Source organism: Puntigrus tetrazona, chromosome 23 (assembly GCF_018831695.1).
Source record: "Puntigrus tetrazona isolate hp1 chromosome 23, ASM1883169v1, whole genome shotgun sequence".
NCBI classification, from domain to species: Eukaryota; Metazoa; Chordata; class Actinopteri; order Cypriniformes; family Cyprinidae; genus Puntigrus; species Puntigrus tetrazona.
In genome coordinates, this window is record NC_056721.1 from 12,613,281 (window position 1) to 12,634,109 (window position 20,829).

A 20,829-nucleotide genomic window follows, 5' to 3' on the forward strand; every position below is an offset into this window, starting at 1 on the left:
GAGAGAGAGAGAGAGAGAGAGAGAGAGAGAGAGAGAGAGAGAGAGAGAGAGAGAGAGAGAGTGTCTCACATGTGACAGTTCTTCATTCGTAGGTAAGTAAGACACTTGGCACTCTGATAGACCTCCTCTCTTGGACCTGCTCGCATTTTAAGGGACTTTCTCCTCACAGACCAGGAGAGCAGGACGCGTTTCCAGTTACTCAGAGAAGTCCAGCGTGCCTTTTGACAGCTGACAAGTTACAAACACACTCACGAGCTTGTTTCATTCCGCAAACTCGATAGAAAGATCGGACTATCCGAGAGTCATGATGGAGATGAAGGTGCTGGGATGCGCGTTGCTTTTTCCTGTCCAGATCTTGTTTTGTTTATTGAGGGCGATCGTGCGCTTCTTTACGCGCCAGAAGCGCAGAGATCTGGGCACGGATGTGGTCCTCATCACTGGAGGTGGAAGAGGAATCGGTCGTCACCTGGCTAAAGAGTTTGCCAAGCAAGGAGCAAGAAAGGTAAGGCTGCGTTAGCGTTTTTATTGGGCGTAACGCTATTCTTTACGACGTTATCTTCTCCCATGCTCTTCGTAACGTTCATTTAAAAAAAGTGCTTTCTTTGCCTAGATCGAGGACCTCGTAGCCTACAGAAAATTAATTTGAGCTTTTTAAAGAAATGTTAAAAGTCTTTTTTATTACTATTATTAAAAGAATTAGAATTAGTACGTAATGCATTTTGAAATGTAAACTTTCAAAGCGCAATCTGGGGTTAGTCTCGCGCAACACAAATTGTAATTTGGCGCCACTTACACGCTAGTGCTAGTAACAAACATTTACCTACAAACCTTTTTTACACAGCAATAGCGTTCTGTGATATATTTGTGATCTTCAAACATATAGTAAAAAAACAAAACAAACAAGGCTACATATCGATGTAACCCCTCCGTAACGACAAGCGCGTACCGTTGTTATGGTTACCTCATCTGGCGATTGCCGCTTCAGTTCGTCAGCGTGTACAGGTATTGGGCAACAGGTGAAAAAACGCGCCCTGTTTTTAATATCACTTTCAAAATTGCTCACTTTCTGACCCGGATTAACTGATGTATAAAAATCGACCGCACTCCTACAATACTCGTACTTTTTAAAGTAAGAAAGAAAAATATAAAATGAATCGGCTCAGATCTATGTGCCTGTAAGAAAAATCCAAATGCGAGTAGGGCATTTTTTTCTGTTACTGTTAAATTTTTTTCAGCATTACCGACAACCAAACAAAACCAGTAAGGGTCATGTTCACCTGATTTATTCGCAACAGTAAACACACCTTTTTTTTGGTTATGTAAATACGCTTTGAAATAGCCCAGTTTGTCTTGATGGGGCACAGTGTGATTTTCCAGTCAGGCAGTCAACAGAAGGCAGTGACCTGTCGCTGCCCTCATCTGAAGCCTTGAGTCCTGTTTCATTTTCCTCTCGCACACAAACACAGGTGTTTCCTAAGCCTTTATGTCTTTACAAATGCCCAACAATGGGCCGCTGACAGGCACGGCCGTTTTGTTGAACTCAAATCATGTGTGACCCTTTAACCTTCCAGAAAAGATCAAACTCCCCAGAACTGCCACAGATAATCTCATTTAGTTATGATTATTGCTATTAAATATAACCGATTGAAAAACTATATCACCAAGAACAGAGCGACGCCACTAAAAGCACAAGCATCGAGTGTCAGGAAGACACAGTGTGCGTGTGAGCGACGTTTTATGTGTGTGAATGTGCGTCCAGCGTGGGTAGGTGTGTGAATGGATCGATTGCAAGGGGGTGTAGTAGGCAGAGAAGCACCTTGCAGATTGGTTACCACAAGTTCACTGGCAGGTCAGCCAGCTTTCGCGGAGCAGGGCTGATGATGTCATTTGTGTTATTGTGTGGGCCGCTTACGGCCGAATCCCAGAGGAGCAGAATCAAACGGGGAAAGCCAGGCTGCGTGCGAGTCGAGTCAAGTCAGGCGCACACAAGTTAGGCCTCCGCAATTAAATATTGATCAAATGTGTTTTATTTCCCTAAGAGGGGATTAATTTAAAATTAATTAAAAAACTCTTAGACTTTTTTTTTCTTTTAATCTACTGATTTAGTCGGTTTAGAAACCCCGAAAGGCATTGAATATGTACATGTATAATTATGAAGTCCTGCAAGGTTTATGTGAATGAAGAAGGGCGAGGGATGAAGGTGGGAAGGTAAAGGTGACTAGAGGCTGGCGCTCCCGTACTCCCAGCTGGGCTTTGGCCCATGCCTGACCCCTCTGGGCCTGCACTAATGAGGGGGGCGTTAGGCTGCCCCTGCTCACGTCTCCCAGTGGCTCTGTTGCTTGAACTTTTACTGATAATGGGACACTTACCATGTGCTGTTTGTGGCATTGGTGGGACATGAGTCAGGCCGCATGTCACATGAGAAAACACATCTGTTGCTCGCTTGCCCTGTTTCACTCTACGCCTTTTCAAAATTACATTTTGCATGAAGAAAATCAAGCCTATTTTAGTACTGTTAAGATTTTTGAAGAATTGCACTGTGAGTATATATTGTCCTACAGAGGAGTTTGGGGATAACGGTGCCTCTCAAAACGTATGTACACACAGATTTGATCGTAGACTGTTTGTACGCTTAAATCCGCGCTAACACTCATATTTATAAAAAACGTGCATGACGTGGGAAAGTGCTCAGCGTCATGTCAAGGTCACTTTTTATTATTGCAGGTTTTTGAAAATGTAAGCTGTTCCTGCAGCTTGCTGCTCTAAATTATAATGATTGGAGATATTTTATGTGTTAATAATATTAATTAGGAGTTGTTTCTGAAACCATTCACTCGCGCAAGTTCAAGATCATTTGCGATTCATAGATACATAGATACAACCACATTACATAGAATATTTAAATTAAATTTAATGTATATTTCTGTGGTCCTATGAAGAGTTACCGGAGATGCTGGAGATTTTTCTTCCTGGCAAGCATGGAGAACCCTATTTTATTTTATTTTATGTAGGCAAGGAAACCTTGGATAGATTTTTATTTTATTTTATTTACAAAAAAAAAAGAATAAACAATTGAGGTGACCCGGACATATCGTTGACAGGTTGTGTGAGATTCCCCAAACTAATGCTCTCCCTTGAGAGACTTTGAATGCGGAAGGGTTCCTCAGAAGGTCAGAACATGTGACTGTTTTATGTGTGTATGTTTGTTTATGAGGTGGATTGAGATTGACAGGACGGGGAGGGGATGGACTCATCCTTGTGTTCATTACCTCTCGCTGACCTTGCTGAGTGATGGATCTAATAGCCAGAGAGTTAACCAACCTACACAGCCTGACCCTGTCCTCTATCACTCTCACTGGCTCTCCCTAAACCTTGTGTACAACGATAAGGAAATACTTCATTCAGTAACTCCTAAGAGAACTCAGCCTATATATCAATGTGTAGCAATCATACATAATACATCGCAGAGTTGTCCCTCCGTGTTTACAATGTAAAAAATGTTGCTGTCTTAAAAATAAGTGTAAATGATGATCTGCATTTACTTTACACCAATTACAATTTTCCTTCTTCAGGTGATTTTGTGGGGCCGCACAGAGAAATGTTTAAAAGAGACATGCGAGGAGATCTCCATGACCGGAACAGAGTGCCATTACTTTGTGTGCGACGTGGGCAACAGAGAGGAAGTGTACCAGCAGGCCAAGGTGCTCAGGGAAAAGGTACGTTTAAACTCTTCACGCCTTGTCTCAAGAAATCCAAAAATCATTTTAGCTAAAATGACTTTACATAGGACTAGCTGTTTAGGACTGGGTCTTTCTGTGGCCTTTGCTTGGGTACATCCACCCACAAGACTGTAAGGTGTCCGATTTGTCATTTTAGGTTTAAAAAGGGTGCTCTCTAGCACCCCCTTTTGTGGCTACTAGGGTCTAGGCTTGGGCTTTTCGAGTATTTTAATGCTGATATGGTGCTTTCTTGTATGGGATCCTTCATATTATTTTCTGAATTAAATAATTGAATAATTTATTTTATATTATTTCTATTTATTTGACATAATGCTGCTATTATTTTTTGTTTATTTTTACATTTTTTCAATATTTTCAATATTTTTTTCTGCATTGTATTGGTTTGGGAAACATTTTTTCTTAATTGAAATTGCCTTCTTTACATTATGGTTTAGGATTATTTTTCTCTGCTTTGATATATGTTGTGGTACCTTTTATTGTATCCTTAGAACCAAAATAATCCAATTTTACGTGTCCACATGTGGTCTCACACAGGTTGGGGATGTCACCATTCTTGTCAATAATGCAGCTGTTGTCCATGGAAAAAGTCTTATGGACAGTGACGATGACGCACTTCTGAAAACCCAGCATATAAACACACTTGGACAGTTCTGGGTAAGAGACTAATCAATATCTTAACTTACTCGCTGCTCGCATGACTGTCAATTTACTGCAGTGCAGTAACCGTGCTTTGAACCCAACACGAACTCTAGATACTCCTTTGTGTTTTGCAGAACATTTTTTAGTTACTTAACGTTAAGTCACTTGGCATGCTGTAATTCTTGGAAGCGTTCCTCATCATTTAAGCATGTTTTTGCCAAGAGAGAAAAAGAAACATCGCATTCCTTGCATAGAACAGTCAGAGACAAAAATACAAGAGAGATTCACAAACAAAAGTGAATGGTCCTAAAAGAACGGGTGGAAAAGTGAAACGTTTAGAAGAAAATGGACTGCTCTGAAAATCTAGGCTACGCACAGTCATGCTTTTTAGGACACATTCACAGTCAATGAGACTTAGAGCTGACCATCTGAGACTTTCGCTGCAGTAGTAGCTCACACTGAGGATTGCTGTAATATATTGTTGCACTAATCTCGAACACATGGCGGTTTCTGCATGCCAGTTTTATATAGAGTTTTGCAGAGGAGCCATCATCTGACTTGAGATCAAACACTGAATGCGGGCTCGTATTTCTGCTGAGCCGGTCAAATATGCTTGTTGACTTTCACCAAAGGTAGTCTAGAGAATACTAGACAATTAACACATTCCCGACCCCGAAGTTCTGAAGCTTTCATTGTTATTGTTGGATTTTCCAGAAGATGATTGAGGGAACAGAACAATGTGTAATTGTGTCTGTCTCCCCCACAGACCACGAAAGCATTTCTGCCTCGCATGCTGGAGCTCTGCAACGGCCACGTGGTGTGCATTAACTCCATTCTCTCCCTCTCCTCCATCCCTGGAGCCATCGACTACTGCACGTCCAAGGCCTCGTCGTATGCCTTCATGGAGAGCCTGACGCTAGGCCTGCTGGACTGTCCAGGAGTGGGCTGCACCACGGTGCTTCCCTTCCATACTGACACAGAGATGTTCCAGGGCATGAGAGTAAGGTAATGAGCTGCTGGTGCTGATAAACACGAAGACCTAGTTTCAGTTTCAAAAAGTGGTCCGACATTCAGTGAATCCATGTTTTAGGTTCCCTAAGCTATTTCCTCCTCTGAATCCTGAGATGGTGGCCGAACGCACTGTGGAAGCTGTAAGGACCAACACTGCCTTTGTTGTCCTTCCATGGACCATGCACTTTCTTGTCATCCTCAAGAGGTGAGAGCAGAATTACATTTTTATTCACAATTCAAAAGATTATTCATTATTCTATGCTTTATATGTTACATATTTCAGTCGGCCGCACATAACCTCTTGATTTCTTCACAGTCTTTTGCCTCAGTCTGCCCTGGAAGAGATCCATAAGTTTTCAGGAAGCTACACCTGTATGAACACATTCAAAGGACGGACTTAATCTTAGAAGCAGTGTGACTGTGAAAAATCCTCAAAACCAATTTTTTGCAAGCACTACGTCCAGGAACATCAATCTGTTGCTTTGTGGACGCAAAAAAAGACTGTGAAAGGGTCATTGGGAACAGCATATCAAGGTGGCTTGTTTTCCCAGGAACTGTTAGGTCTGCGGGTTTTACGTGGATAAATTTGGATTTGTTGCCCTATGCTGGACTGCACACAGGCGTGTAGGTGAACATGTTCTTTGAATATTGTGGTAGTAAGGAGCACAAACTGTTAAAGTGATAGTTCACCCAAAAATAAAAAAATGACCTCATGATGTACTCGTCCTCAATCCATCCTAGGTCTATATGACTTAAACAATTAGAGTTATATTAAAAAAGACTGGAAGAGGCTTGACGGTGAGTAAATCATGGGGTAATAATAATTTTTGAGTGAACTATACTTTTAATATAGAAATGGTTCTTACAATGCTCTGAGGTTTTTATCAGGGCTTGTTTGTCCTTCTAAGATGTGACATGGGAGTTTTATAGATTTTCACTGATTTTAAGAGCATTTTTGTAAAAAAAGTCAAAATCAAGTGTCCAAACACATACGGCAAATTTATATATATTTTTTAAATATGCTAATATAGATGTTAAAATATATTAACGTAAACATTACATTTCAGTAAGTTTTTTCTCATTTATCTTTTGGCCGTTTTGTTTTATATTTCTATCCAAACGTCATACTGTCCAAAACAAAATAAAATAAAATAAAAAAATATATTTTTGCATTTACTCAAGTTAAGATTGTAAGCGTATGCTCTTTCTCAAAGTATATTTTGTAATATAGATTTTGAATTTAAGCAGAACTGTTTACCGCATATATTAGAAATATATTTTGGCCAGGGGAAAAAATGTATATTTTTTGCCGTATGGGACTTGTTTAAATGAATTCCAGCATGTCTATCTTCATATCATGGTGAACTTCAAATAAACAGTATTTGAGCTTAAAAAAAAACATGGTGAGTGTTATTTTGTGGGTGTTCATGTTGGTTTGAAAACAGGGAAGTGTCAGTCCCTGGCAGTGTGCTTGTTCTGTCTCTGCCAAAACTCACAGGCATTTCATGGTCAGCATTCCACCACTGCAGGCCAGCCAATCGTGAGCTCATTGTACACTAGGCAGGGTTGTCATAACACTAACTCCGCTAAACAGGAAAGCACACTAGAGAGGGGTCAGCCACTGGAAGGCTAATAGATAAATCTAGAACTTGTCATTTCATTCAGCTTCGTCACTCACACCTATCTGAACGGCTGGCGTTCGCTGTCGATCCAGCTGTATCGCACCAAACAGATGGGTAGGTAATGAAGTGCCTGTTCACAATTTTCTCCTTCGCCTCGATTTGCCAAATTGGATGCGAGATCTAAGACTGTGTAACCTCATAAAATCAAATCTACAGGCAGATGTTTTTTTCTTTCGCCCGTCTCTCCCTCAAATTCTTTCCATGCGGTGCATCCCTGCTGCAGTATTAGAAGACAATAGAGTGTTATCAAGGCACACTGGGGACCGAAACTGACATACAACAGGCACGAAGCAGCTATTGCAATTATGTGATTACCAATTCACATCACATTCTTCATTCTACACTTGCGGCTGGAAGGAAAAGTTACTTTCTGATAAACTATATAAAATAAATAATGCACGCTGTGGGGCTGGGGGAATAATCACCAAAAATGTTGTATAACACAAATGACAAAAACTGAAGAATGAGTCTTGGCACGTCTAACGGCAATGATGGACACCGTTGAGAGTGGGATCAGGACATGAAACTGTGTCATGGAGTGCATGTGTGTTGGAGAAGTCAGCTCAAATCTCAGGGGGTGAGTTCAGAGCAAGGTTAGCCAAATAGTAGATAAATCTGAGTAGGTTGTTGGACAGACAGCTCACCCTGTGATGAACCCTTTGCCCAGGAAAAAGAACTGCTTAACGTGACCCAGCACAGGTGGAAAAGAAGTAGAAATGGGTACTAGGAGAACTGGTAGGGCACATGGTAACTTGTCCCTATTGTATCAGATAGCTTTAGGGATTGTTGAACATATGCCGTTAGGTTTCACAGGTTCGTGAGATCATATTTGAACCAGATTTCGTCAGACTGGTCTGCGTTACCACATATTGTACTTGTTTGTTTGAACCCATGTGTTTCTTATGACAGCATCTCATTAACGAAAGCACGCTTAGACATCTATGCGGTGCGTGAATGCTTAATTTTACCAATAGTATTGTCCTTTTCCGTTATTTGTCCAAGCAGGGCAGTGTTGTGTGGCCACTGCACATCCATCTTTAACTAATGATTCACCCTGAGAGAGGAGACCATTGATCTGACACCATGCTGTCAGTCAAGAAGAAGAATGTAGACAGTCCCCGCATCCCAATGTGCATACGGCCCTAAATAGTACTGAGAATTAGCTACTAACATCAAACTGAATTTGGGATGGATAGTATGCACATTGGGGCTTGAAAACACAGACGTCTTTAACTAAAAGAAAGCTTTTTTAAAAGAAACTTCTGTGAAATTAAATGTTACAGAAAAAACATATTTAATGCCAGAGATTTTATCTCATTTTAAATAAGTTTTATTATCTTTGAAATTACTGTTTTATTGACAACTTAAAATTTATTATAAGCAAGTTATTGCTTATAAACTAATAAGCAAAACTAATCAAGCAGCCTGTACCGTCAGCCGCACAAATAGAGAGACTTGGATGATAAAAAATGATTTAAAACAAACACAGAGGTTCATCCAGTCACTAACAGAAGGTAAGCAAAAATAATCATGCTTATTTATTATGAGGGACAAGTTGACATTTTCTGATACACAAAGCAGAAAAACTGGATAAAGCACATATAAAGAGCAGCTATAGATTATAGATATACATGAAAACAGCCTATATATCAAATTAATAAGAAAAAAGCACACCAAAATAACAAATTATTATCACAAAAAAACTAATTACAAATACTGTGTTAAACCATAACTTTTATTTTGCTTTATACATTTGCATATTAAAACAAATTAAATATACACACAATATTTACTTTGCATATTTGTGCAGTTATAGAGGAAACCAGCTTTGTAGAGTTGTATTCAACATATTCATTTTTAAATAATAGACAACTTAGAAAACACATTGGGTGTAGTATTCATATTATCCTAAATTATATTGACCAGTGTTTTCCGAGGCACTGTCACAAGTTAAAAATCTATTTTTTTGATAAACCAGCATATGTACACAGTTAAGATAAGCGAGGAAGGTAGTTCTCCAAAAGAGAAAACATTAATAGTGTCTGATCTTTGGTAGCAACTTGTAATAACTTAAAATGAATAGCTTAATTCAATGAGATTTAGTGAATTACTTGATACTGTTGTAAAAAAAAAACGCGTAAAATAAGTATAAGATGGGGAAAAATGAAGCACAATAGATTATTGTCTCTGTGAGGTGAAAAAAGCAGATGACAAATCTTCATATTGATTGTACACACAAAAAGGCAGAGATTCATTATTTTATGTGCTACAGAACACCATTATTTTATGTTGAAATATGTTAAAAGTGTTTCATATCTTTAGCTTGAACTTGTAAGATCTTAGTTGTAAACACGTCAGTTTTTTCAATCTCAATCTTTTCGTTACCTTCTTAAGATGGATATAGAAAAGACAAGAAAATAAGAAACTGGGAAAAGAAAAACATCAGACAGATGTTTTCGCGGGTGGACTGCATGTGGAGAAGTGAAAAATGCAATGACAGTATTTACAACACTTATTCTCTGTGTTGTGTTTGTGTTAATGTTGGCTCACCAGGGAATGGTGAGAGCAGCTTAAGTTTCCTACATTTGTATCAGTGCAATTCAATCATTTAATCAACCTCCAATTACTCACATATTCAGAGCAAAATTAACTTTCTTTGAAAGGCAGTTTTGTACAGCAACCCAAGATTGATTTCATACCATATTCTTATTTTCAACATTATATATATATACATGGCAGATAATCCTATTGGTTTGTGCCTATCTATCTATGTACATAGAGGATCTATACATGAACATGTACAGTGTCAGAATAGCTGTGTACATCTAGCGACAAACACCAATCGTAAAACAAATTAATTAATGATACTTCTAAGGTTTGCAAGAAACTTAAAATACTTGCATACGTTCAAGTTAAATCTGTGCTTGCCGGAGCTTACAGCAGCCCCTCTAGACTAGTTTGCATCACTGAACACACCACATGCTGTGAGCATGTCCCGTACACTGGTTTAAGTGGGCGATCACGCTCTGCTGATTTATTACTGTCCTTCTACAGAAACAGAAAAAAGGAAGTAGCTGTTGAAAAATGAGCGAGAAACACCTTCTACCCTGCAGGTCAGTGTAGTTAAGAGTCTAACAATAAGCTATCCTCATTCTCACTGGGAGGCAGCATGAGCTGCTGTTCGTAGTAAAGGCTCTTGGCGTAATTGATTTCTTGAGAAATCTTGATGGCAAGGCTCTCGCTTTTCACATGGACCTGTGGAGAAACAACAAATGACATTTGAAGTTGCACATTTGGTTTAGAACTAGCAAAATGATGACAAGCATTTCACCTTGTATTTTTGTGATACGGTAATAGTATATTATTATTACTGCTGGAAATTCAATTCCCGAAGATAAATATTGCCCAACACATGGAGGGACACGTCTCTTACCATAGGTTTCTGGTGTGATGGACCTGGTATGGCCACTCCACTACTGGTACTTTCTGCTTTCTTAGTAAGTTGTACATATACTTTTCCATGGTCCTTGGACACCAGACAATGATAGAGATCATCATATTTGACCTCTAAAAAGATAGCTTCACGATCCGCAAATTCTCCAGGCTTGAGGAAATATACCACTTTGGAGGAGATCAGCACACAGTATGTGTCTATGGGTTCCACTGCAATGAAACTGCAAAAGAAAGAAGGCATATGATCGTTACATCATCGCTTTACAAAAAACACAAATGGTGCTATGTCCTGTTAATTCAATTTCAATTTCAATTGAATAATAGCAAAGCAGACGTATTAATATTCAATTCAGACTAAATTTGCTCCCAGATTCTAATGCAAAAAATTATGAACCCTGCAGTAAACGAAAAAGGATTAGGTCTAGAAAGCTATTTAATGCATACTTGACTACTTTCAGAGAAGTGAAGATTAGTGCATCAAATTAAGCAGGCAATAGAGAGGCCGAAAGTGTGCAGGCTGTAACTGAGAAGACTAATGGCCTGTGTGGCACCTCTGAGGAGAGAGGTCATGTGGGCCAACAGGGGGTCTGCTGATCTGGATGGATTAGCCTCTTTGGTGATAAATGTCTTTTCTGTCTAACTTTGAACACAGAAATATCCCTGATGCTTCCAACTAAAAATTTACATACAAGTTTGGGATTCTTGAATCAGAAAAGAGAAAACATAGAAAATGTTTTTTTGAAATTTAGTTGGTTTCAGGCCCTAACATTCAGAAACAGAAGAACATGGCAGAACAATTTATCCTGGCATACCATTAGACAAGGTACTCACTATTCAGAGTGGATATTGTCCGTTAAGTGAAAGAGCTGTTCTTGTCCATCTGCTTGAAGGGAGGAAAATCGAGGCAGCAGCCCCTGAGGGCCCTTACAACAGCGTGGCTTCCTTACTCGCTGCACGCTCAGCCTGAAACACGCACACAAAACACACAAGGATCATTACTTACAAAACCAACAGCCTTGAGGGTTAACTTTGGGGAATCCAAGTTGGAATGAAGCACCTTTTTACTGGAAAGATTGGACCTTTTTTCTCTTTTCCCCCCATTTCCCGTTAAAGAGTAAATCTGACTCTCTTGAAATAACACCTGTTGTGGCACAATCCAAGAAACCCACATACTCAGACTACTATGCCTGTTAAGGTGATATGCTGCCAACATATCATGTCATTCAACTCTGTTACACATTTAAGCACATTGTGTTGGTTATAGGCGTGCAGTTCAATGGATGGTCAAGAGGTCCAGAGCTCTGGTGGCCCTAGCCAAAGCTGATGGGACCTTTCAGAAGGCTGTACTGCCAATGCAAATCTTGGGTCCTGCTTCTCCTGCAAACAACCCCTATCTTCTTTTCAGCTGCCACTGGTGGGCCAAGTGGAATTCCTACATCTGGCTTGAATCTGGGCCAGCAGGCATTTGATTAGAGCTGATGGTTTCCAGTTGATTCACAAAGACGGCAGTATACTGCATTTCTCTGTTCTGTTTAAACTGAAGCCCGGGTGAACGCAGCTGCCTCTGTTCATCAAGAACTCAGAATGCAAGGCATTGGGAAGAGGGGATGACCAAGAATGGACAAACCTGAAGTCTCAAAGCTGGTCACATTTGCAATCCCTTTTGCATTTCACATCAAGTCTCTAATATTGAAAGCAAAAACTGACTCATTAAACTTGCTATAAACTCTACTGATGTCATGCAAAGAAAATCAGCAGCACCCTGGCAAATTTTAGCATTTGCAACTAAATCAAATATTCCGAAGCCACTGGTTACTTCATTATGGAGAATGTGGTGTTGTTTTTTCCTTAGAAAAGCCAGAACTTCCACATGGACTTGGCTCTCTTTTTGACAGCAAGCCATGGTTCATAATCATAACCGTAAGTCATGAGATCTGGCCCTGTACTTGACAGGACTGTAACAGACCCACAGAGACTCTTAACCTCTCTTTTTCTCTCTCTCTCCAGCCGCTCCCACTGCTCTGGAGGCGATCAAGCACAATGCCCCGCACCCGATTGTGGGATTGGAACAATAGGGTTCAACTCTAGGTCAGGCACAGGGCTTGGAGCCCAGCCAGTCAGCCGTCAATGGGTGCAAACAAACAGCTCTTACTTGCTTCTTTCCGAGAAAGATCATGAGCAAAATGGGGTGAGGGCGGGCGTGATGTGGAAGGCTGCTGTATGTAGGTGTTTAACTGGGTTCTCCACTGACATTGCCACTAAAAGTACGCCTACTAGCAAATCAGGCCACCATCTCTTGTCATCCCAAAGAAAGGTCTGTCAGTTGTAATAAAGCTCTACAGCAGGTTTACGCATTTAAGTAACAGTTTTAATTTGTCTGCTCAACAAAACATGACAGAGTTTTTTGAAATACACTACACATGTGACTGCTGTCTGTTGGAGCAAGTGCATAATGGCAAAGACAACTGTAGTCTGGTTAAATCAGTGGTGTCAAAGTCTGCTCTTGGAGGCTCACTATCCAATAGTAAGCAACGTCTTAAAGTTTACTAGAAATTCATTAAAATTGTGTTGTGGCAGGTTGTAGCTAAAATCTGTAGGTCATTGGCTGTCCATGATCAGATTAAAGTGTACGTGCCGTGCGAAGCCGAGTTACAATCACATTATCGAGGTGTGTTCGTTTTACTATGCAAAAGTCTGACTAAAATATACACGCTTGACTTTTGGTGAGACATTATATTTTCTCATTTGGTACGTTTCAGGCTTTGCTGACTAATATTGTTTATTTTTCTAATCTTATCTTTGGTTTACTGGGTCAGCTGTGGGTCAACTGTGTAATTAAGTTGTGTTTAATATTCTGTTTTAAAAACAACTTAGAATTAGCAGGTACAATAAGGTACCAGAAATGCACATTTTTCCAACAACGAGAAAAGCCACAGTTTTATTCCACTGTCTCAATTAAATGCAACAGAAAAAATACTGTCATCTTTTACAGAGGAAGAATTTGAGGTTTACCAAACTTTAGTGAAGGCAGAAAGGTTCTCCTTGATGCATTTGCCAAAGGTGACATTCAAATGCACATCAAGAGGCAAACCACATGAGGGACTTTCTTTAATAAAGCTTGGGGTAATAGAAAATGCATGCTTTTCCAAACTGAACTGACAGCTAAAGGTGGGGAACAGGGTGCTTATTCAGTCAAAGTCTGAGCCCCTACTGCTGCCCCAGGCCAACCCCCAGCACTTCTTTGCCTTTGTTTTGAAATTGTAATTGAGCTGCCTCTGGAAGCCTGCCTGGATTGCATAGTGCAGTTGGGAATGGTGTATGTTATGTGTGTGTGTGTGTGTGTGTGTGTGTGTGTGTGTGTGTGTCCGCAAGTGGGGGGGTTCTGGGGTGCGGGGAACTGATGTGGGAGGCTGAGTTCACTAGCAGGGCAGGAGTGCAAAAAGAATTGTGTGGACACTTCCACTATTCCTGACCTTGCTACAGTCTGCTTCTCATTTACTTGTTTATTTCCTGTTTGGAATCTTAGAGGGTGTGTATAATACATATTCCTGACCAGCAGGAGACATGCATCACTTCATTGTCACTACAGTGACACTACTGAAAATGTTTGCAAGAGAACGTGCAAAATGTGGGAAATATCATGAACGTTTCAGATGGGAAAAAAAGAAAGCTCAACTGGGAATCACTGTGGCCGGTTGTTGATGCATGGAAATTGATCCTTGAAGACAGAGCACATGTAAAGATTTGGTGCAGATGTGCTACCTGAGAATGTGTTATTGAGAACATGTAATAGCTGGGTCAGACTGTGTCCGCTGAGACCCACGAATCCTGCACATTTTCTGTGTGAACTCTGGCTGAACTCTTGGCCGCACTGTGGCAGGCACGCTCCGAATGCCTCTCCCTTAAACTCCCCCAGCTCTTCACTGCACAGTTCACCAGCAGGTCCCTTTTCCGCACAGACACATACACACAGCCTCTCTTCATTCAAGGGGAATGGTGAGAGGACCGGAAACTCATTCCTCCTTCAGTTGGAGCAGTAAAACCACAAACACTCCCCGCTGCACATATACATAGGCAAATGAAGAACAAATGGCTTTACATACCAGACAGCCTGTGTAATATGACCAGCTTTTGGGCCCCCTCATAAAACCTCAGGTAGAGCTGCTGGCTTTAGAGGATGAAGTGAAGGTGAGACCCTGAAGGCTGCTCTTAAAACAGTAGGTTTTTCTGAACAGTTTTGGACTGTGTTTTGGATCATTAGCAGGTGTTCATTAGTGTAGAGCTTGGATTGCCACAAGCTAAACTCATCAAAAGACAGGTGGGATTTATGGGCACATCAACAGAGAGGTCATGAAGGCTCTGCAATGTTGTAAGAGCTATAAACATTGAACCACAGATACCCCTTATCCACTGAAATGGTGATGGTTCTCGTGCTGGAGCCATAACTCAACTAGATGACCTACTCCTCTGATGTCCAGCTGAACAATGATGTCACTAGCTACATGATTACAAACATGCTGCATTATGGTCTTTGTTTACCACTTCTAATGTTAGTAGTTTTTGTAATTTAATGCAATCACAAGCTGCGATGCAATGTTCATAAGATAAAATAAAACTATATTAATAAATTCCAACAAAATTATATTTTAGAGAGTCATTGAAAATTAAGTGACTGGAGCCGCTGTGACATTACTGCATCATTTCCAAAGTTTTTCTTCCCCACCATCAATCTTGCCAGACTGATTTGCTGCTTTTGTTTTGAGAAATTTTATTTTCTATTCCCGTATTGGGCACAGGCTCTGGCACCCTGTAGTTGTGAAAAGGGCCATGATGAAGGTTACGGATAATGCATTCATCTAAATATTTCCGTCGTCCTCCACGATAGAAAAAATAACTGAATATATAAAAAGGAAATACCTGTTACTTAGGCTGGCCATGTCTCTGACAGTTTGTGCCGTTTCTGAGGCAAAATCCAGGGCTCCGGCCACAGGTTTTGTTACTGTGCCGACCAGTCCCTTCCCCAGACCAGAGAAAAATCCACTGACACCCCCCTCAGTCTTCACACCCTCCACCGTTGATGTTATCACACTGGTCAGACCACCAATGATGCCTACACAGCATTAAGTGTGAAACAACAAGTTGGGTTAGATTGATATGAGTGGATAAATTTTGGTACAATATTGAGCATTTATAATGCAAATATTCTGATGTACCATGAGCAAGACCATGAATTCCTGCCACAAGGTGCTCTCCGCTGGTCGCTCCATGATAGCGAATGCACTCTCGTTCAGTCTGATGGCGATTGTCCATTGTCTTGCCCAATCCATCTGATAAGGTACCTGCAAACTGCACAGACAGATAAACATGTATCTATTCCCGCTTAGGCTCTGGCACCCTGTAGTTGTGAAAAGGGCCATGCAGAAGGCCACAGATAATGCATTCATCTAAATATTTCCGTATAACAGCCGAAATGTCCATGATTTGGCTTTTGCTTTCTACAGTTGTCATGCATTGTGTGCAGTTCTGTATTTAGTCCTGCATCAAGCCTTTTCAGACTGTGTTAGAGTTTCTTTATCTGTTCTTTATTCTTTAAATGTTGCAGAGGGTTGATTTCCTCCTGTGGGATGAGGGTTTCAAATATTGCATAAATTACATATGTGTGAAATGCTTGAATCATTGAAAACATTTTGCATTCGACCTTTGCATGATAAAACTGTGGTAGATGTTAAGTTTTATAAAGGAAGGCCATTGATAAGAAGCTTAGTTATGCATCCTGCGATCGTTCTGCATGTTCTATTGTCCACTCTTTTGAAAACTAAAATATGGTCACCCTTTATTATACTGGATAAAACATCAGCAGTTAAATTAACAATGAAACCCTAGTCAAAAAAAAATACAGAAAGTTAATTTCTATATGCAGAATGCACATGCTAGTTTGCAGTCTGTGCATGTTTAAGAACAAGATTTTTGGTACAGATGCAGTCAATGCAAGGTGACAACACCACTGGGTTTTGTTGCCGCTAGTTCTTTGTAGTCGGTTTGGCGTGTCTTGGGCTTATAAATGTCAGCCATTGAAAAGGCCAGTGTCAGCAACTGTTCCAGTTACTGAAAACCCCCCACAGTGACCTTAAGGAGTGAACTCCATGCAGTGACCTTAAGGAGTGGACTGTCTACTTTAGGACACATCCATGACTTATTGTGGTTCCCATTTCATTTTCTTCAAACATTTGTGCCGTTCTTCCACTGTTCTTAACAAAATAAATTAAACTATTCTGCTTTTCATGAAACATCTCTCTAACACCTTATAATCACTGAAAAAGGAAACATTATTTTCAAGGTGTCATATTTTGGGCAACCTCCATTGTTCTCAAACACTTCCATTACTGAGCTATGAGGATACACACCGATTTTACAGATAATTGATTTTACACACCATCCCATCCAGCTGTCAAATATATCAGGCTGTAATTTGTCTAATGGGGTGGCGCTTCCCCCTCTTGGCACAGTTGACCTGACTTTGCCCAGTGTGGCCCCCCTCAGGTCCCCTGCAGGTGCCTCCTGGAAAGGAGTTTGTGTTACAGGCCTAGTGAGCTCCCTACTGCAGCCGGAGAACTTTATAAACACAGGCACATTCTGCAGAACTCAAGCGAAAGCCAGGCATGAACTTGGAATGACCCCTCCAAGCAAAGTCCCTGGTGAGTTCATCTGAAGGCCAGCTCAGATTCTCTGCTCCTCCTCCTCCTCCTCGTCTCCTGCCTCCCTCTCTCACTCTCTTCCTTCCTTTTTTTTTTTTTAAAAAAAAAAAAAAAAAAAAAAAAAAAAAAAGCTTGGCTGTGAAATTATACCAATACATTTACCAGATATGAGTTTGCAGGAGGGAGAGGAGGATCAAAACACTTTCAAGTTTATGGCCCCTCACACCACCCCTGCTTGAGCCATTAGACCATCCTATCTCAAAGCTGGGCCCCTAGAGGTGTGCAAGAATGTGTTTCAGTGTGTCTACATGTGAGAAAGAAGATGTAAAGGAATGAAAACCATGGTGTGATCGTCGTAAAGTGGCTGAGGCTGACAGATGAGAAAAACTGTACAAACTGATAATAAAAAGGTAGGCTTAAACCTGTTCACAGTGAGAGAGTTGCTTTGAAACATGAAACATTGATAGGAAAATCAGCTTGAAGCTTTGCTGAATTAAATGCATTTTTAAAATGATAGACATTACAAAACAAAAAAAACACTGAAAAATGTCAAAGGCACATTGCAGTCAACAGAGCCTACTTTAGCTAAAATGCCTATTAAGAAAGGTCCAGGCCCTCATAAAGGTAAAACTAACAACAGAGAATTCTTGAGGACTGCACATGTTCCAAAATAAATTCTGGGTGGCCACAGACATAAGTTACAAAAACTAATGGTAATCTTTGCAAATACAATAAACTTCAAACTTTCTAGGCACTTGATCAAACCAAAGATCTCAAATACCTTTTATATCTTTCATTAAAATTTTTCCACCCCAAGCAGCACGACATGGAGCCTTATACAGTTGGTGGATGATTTTGGCAAAGCATTTTTATTTAAGCTGCTGGAAGTTCTCCAGGGGGAGTAATAATTTGTTTATACTTTTGAAATTGAGTTGCAAAAAAAGCAGCCAGAGAAAGTTTTTTTTCTTTAGTAAACCTTAGCATTTCTTTAGCGGTTTAGTGTGTTATTTAGAAAGACCTTAATACACTACACTCTATAGATCAGCTTAAGTCAAAGAAATAGACTGTTGCTCCAAAGTCTATTTTTACGTATCACCTAAAAGTACTGCAAGTTGTATATTTAAACCAACTAATTTTAGCTAAAATGCAGCCAAGTGAAATTAGAAAGGGTCAAATGTAAACGTGAACGGTTACTGATTGAGACCTAATGCTGTCCCATCCTATGAGTACTTTTGGCATGAGCTTGGCTAGTGTGGCTGGAAGCAAAGTAAATGAGAGCACAGAGGGAGCGGACAGAGGGAAAAGCACACAAAGCCCTGTCTGACAGTGAGCTGGCTGCCAATGAAGGACGTGGTGCAACGGCCTGTCAGACAGACATGCTGAGAGCTGGCTGCAGGACATGAAGTGTAGGCTCAGGTCTGACCACACACAACTGTAGCCACATGAGTACATGTATTCATACACTAGTGCCATGAGCAAATTAGTTTTTTAAGCTCATTAATCAGATTCCATCTGCTCAAGCTCAACACTGTTCCAGGGCTGATATTCAACATTTATGCTGACGAAAGAAGTAAATGCTGGTGTTCCCTGATTCTGTAAACAAGCAGAAACCTGCCCGTTTACACAAGGAGACCAAAACTAATAAACTTACTGAACCTTCACCTCTCCATTGCAAATTAGGATGAAAATCAGGTCAGATTGCTTTGCTAGTGAACATCATGTGCATCTGACCTTTCAATGCTGTTCCCATTCTTTTCCTGGAAATCATCAAATGACAACATGTGGCTTGTTCTAGTGTTCCTGCTCAGGCAGACTGCTTGGACGGTTCTTCAAAAACATATTCAATAAGAAGTCTGAGAAATAAACAACTTCAGCTTCTAATTTACATTTGAACAGACCCGATCAGAGGACAATTCGTTCTCTTGTTTTTTCTCATTATGACTTGGCCTTGCGCCCAGTGAATCCCTGTCTTGTGGTTACTGCTCTGGTACTTTGCAACTGAACAGATGGACTTTATCATATATTATACATTTGGGAATAATATGGCAAAATAACCCTGTGAAATACTTCAGTGATTAAAAATCATGCACTGCCAGCCGGATTGGTGAAGGCGAGAGTAAGAATGTGAACTTTTGTTACCTTGGCAGCTGAGTTGGAAACACCATGTGTAACACTGCGGATGAGCCCTCCAACATTGCCGTACTTGATAAGCTCATTCATACCCTCAGTAACGTCATTCAGTAGGCCCATGGGGTTACCCAGGAAGTCCACTGAACCCAGGATCTGAGCTGCCTGACTGATAAGCTCCTACAAAATGAAAATCACACAATGGTAATGAATCCATTGCAAGCTCATACCTTAAAACATAGCATAAAAATCTAATGTAAATATAACAAATCAGACTGAAGAATGTTTGATACCTCTTTGAAGTGCTTGAGGATGTCATTGATGATCATCTCCTGTGCCTCGTATGGATGGACTCGAGTATAGGGGTACATGTTAATGATTGCATCTTCAAACCGAATGAGTGGGAATCCAAGGGTTCCCTTCAAAGCCTGTGCAGAAAAACAATCTGATTATGCTATAGACCATTTCATAAACGTCACAGAACATACTGCATCCAGTAAAGGATTGACAGTAATCCAGGTGATTCTACTGTGGCTCTTGTACCTTCAGGTCAGGGGGTAGCTTGTGAGAGGTGAAGACACTCAGCTTGACCTGAGGAAGACTGATTTTTAAGTTCTCAAAATAATAGCGCTTTGGAGTTCCGGCATCTTCACTGGTTTTCTCATAGAGGTTCTCATCCAGCTTCTCCACCTCTGAAACAAAATCATGTACAGTACTTTTCAGAAAATCATCAGGTGCATTTCACATACTGCACATCAGAGGGATACCCACTACACACCTCCCTCTGCTTGACCGTAGCCAAAGAATATGAGCAGTTTCATTAGGAGCTTCTCCTCAATGATGACAGTATAGCGGCGGGCTGTGACCATTAGATGCTGTAAGGCAGAAAGTAAAATCTATAAATCAAACTCCTGTAGAAAAAGGAAAATACACAGATAGGCCCAAATAATTGTTTTGGAAAAAAAAAAAAAAAAAAAAAAAAAAACAAGTGCAGAAGTTAATTTCACCTTATAAAGATCTGTGAGCATAAGACTGCTGGGCACTTTAACAGAGTTGACCTGCAAAGCAGAACCAGAGTCCAATGCAGAACTTTCAATGGAGCTTGGAGTCACACACAGCATAACAGGGTGAGTGGTGCCCAGGAGCTGGTTGTCCACCTGAAATAAACGAGAAAATAAACACGTCTGTCAGAACTTTATTGCAGGTTGCCACATCAGCACACCCACAATCTATCCTTGTATGTAGTGCCTATACACGAAGACGGCACTAAAAAGAAAAGGACTGCACATTAAATATATACATAAATGTTCACTAATATTAGATTTAGCAGGGTCTGTACTAACTGAGACCCATAAAAGTTCTGGAGTTCTGGTGTTCTGGAACCTGGTATGAATCAAATCTAATGAACAATGTGATTTCTTAGCATCTCTGTTGATGAGTTTTTATATTAACAACCATCATTTGCCTAGCTGATGGTCAAAA

At 40.4% G+C, this 20,829-nt stretch overlaps 2 protein-coding genes across 3 annotated transcripts in view; one reads left to right on the top strand and one right to left on the bottom strand.

Annotated features, from left to right (window-relative positions):
- Positions 1-48: 48 nt before the first annotated feature.
- Positions 49-6,789, top strand: dhrs3a (dehydrogenase/reductase (SDR family) member 3a). Of its 2 annotated transcripts, XM_043224141.1 has the most exons (7): positions 49-92; positions 170-502; positions 3,573-3,716; positions 4,275-4,394; positions 5,146-5,384; positions 5,470-5,595; positions 5,707-6,789. In XM_043224141.1, exons 2-7 carry the CDS (start codon positions 305-307, stop codon positions 5,789-5,791), a joined length of 912 nt encoding a protein of 303 aa, XP_043080076.1. In that variant the 5' UTR covers positions 49-92; positions 170-304; the 3' UTR covers positions 5,792-6,789. The 2 variants fall into 2 exon arrangements, with proteins under 2 accessions (XP_043080076.1, XP_043080075.1); XM_043224140.1 differs by lacking the exon at positions 49-92 and having other exon boundaries at positions 99-502.
- Positions 6,790-8,789: 2,000 nt separating this feature from the next.
- vps13d (vacuolar protein sorting 13 homolog D) overlaps positions 8,790-20,829 on the bottom strand; it is a 39,063-nt gene continuing 27,023 nt past the window's right edge. Inside the window, 10 exon segments of the mRNA XM_043223965.1 lie at positions 8,790-10,327; positions 10,506-10,746; positions 11,357-11,488; positions 15,443-15,635; positions 15,739-15,871; positions 19,360-19,527; positions 19,641-19,775; positions 19,891-20,039; positions 20,126-20,222; positions 20,355-20,504. Of these exon segments, the coding sequence (XP_043079900.1) occupies positions 10,196-10,327; positions 10,506-10,746; positions 11,357-11,488; positions 15,443-15,635; positions 15,739-15,871; positions 19,360-19,527; positions 19,641-19,775; positions 19,891-20,039; positions 20,126-20,222; positions 20,355-20,504 (1,530 nt within the window). The 3' untranslated portion in view covers positions 8,790-10,195.

Excerpts from the sequence above, each read along its gene's own strand:
- dhrs3a (XM_043224141.1), top strand. The coding sequence starts at position 305 with ATGATGGAGATGAAGGTGCTGGGATGCGCGTTGCTTTTTCCTGTCCAG. Across the intron at positions 3,717-4,274 it reads CCAAGGTGCTCAGGGAAAAG|GTTGGGGATGTCACCATTCT; the intron begins GTACGTTTAAAC and ends GGTCTCACACAG. Across the intron at positions 4,395-5,145 it reads ACACACTTGGACAGTTCTGG|ACCACGAAAGCATTTCTGCC; the intron begins GTAAGAGACTAA and ends TCTCCCCCACAG.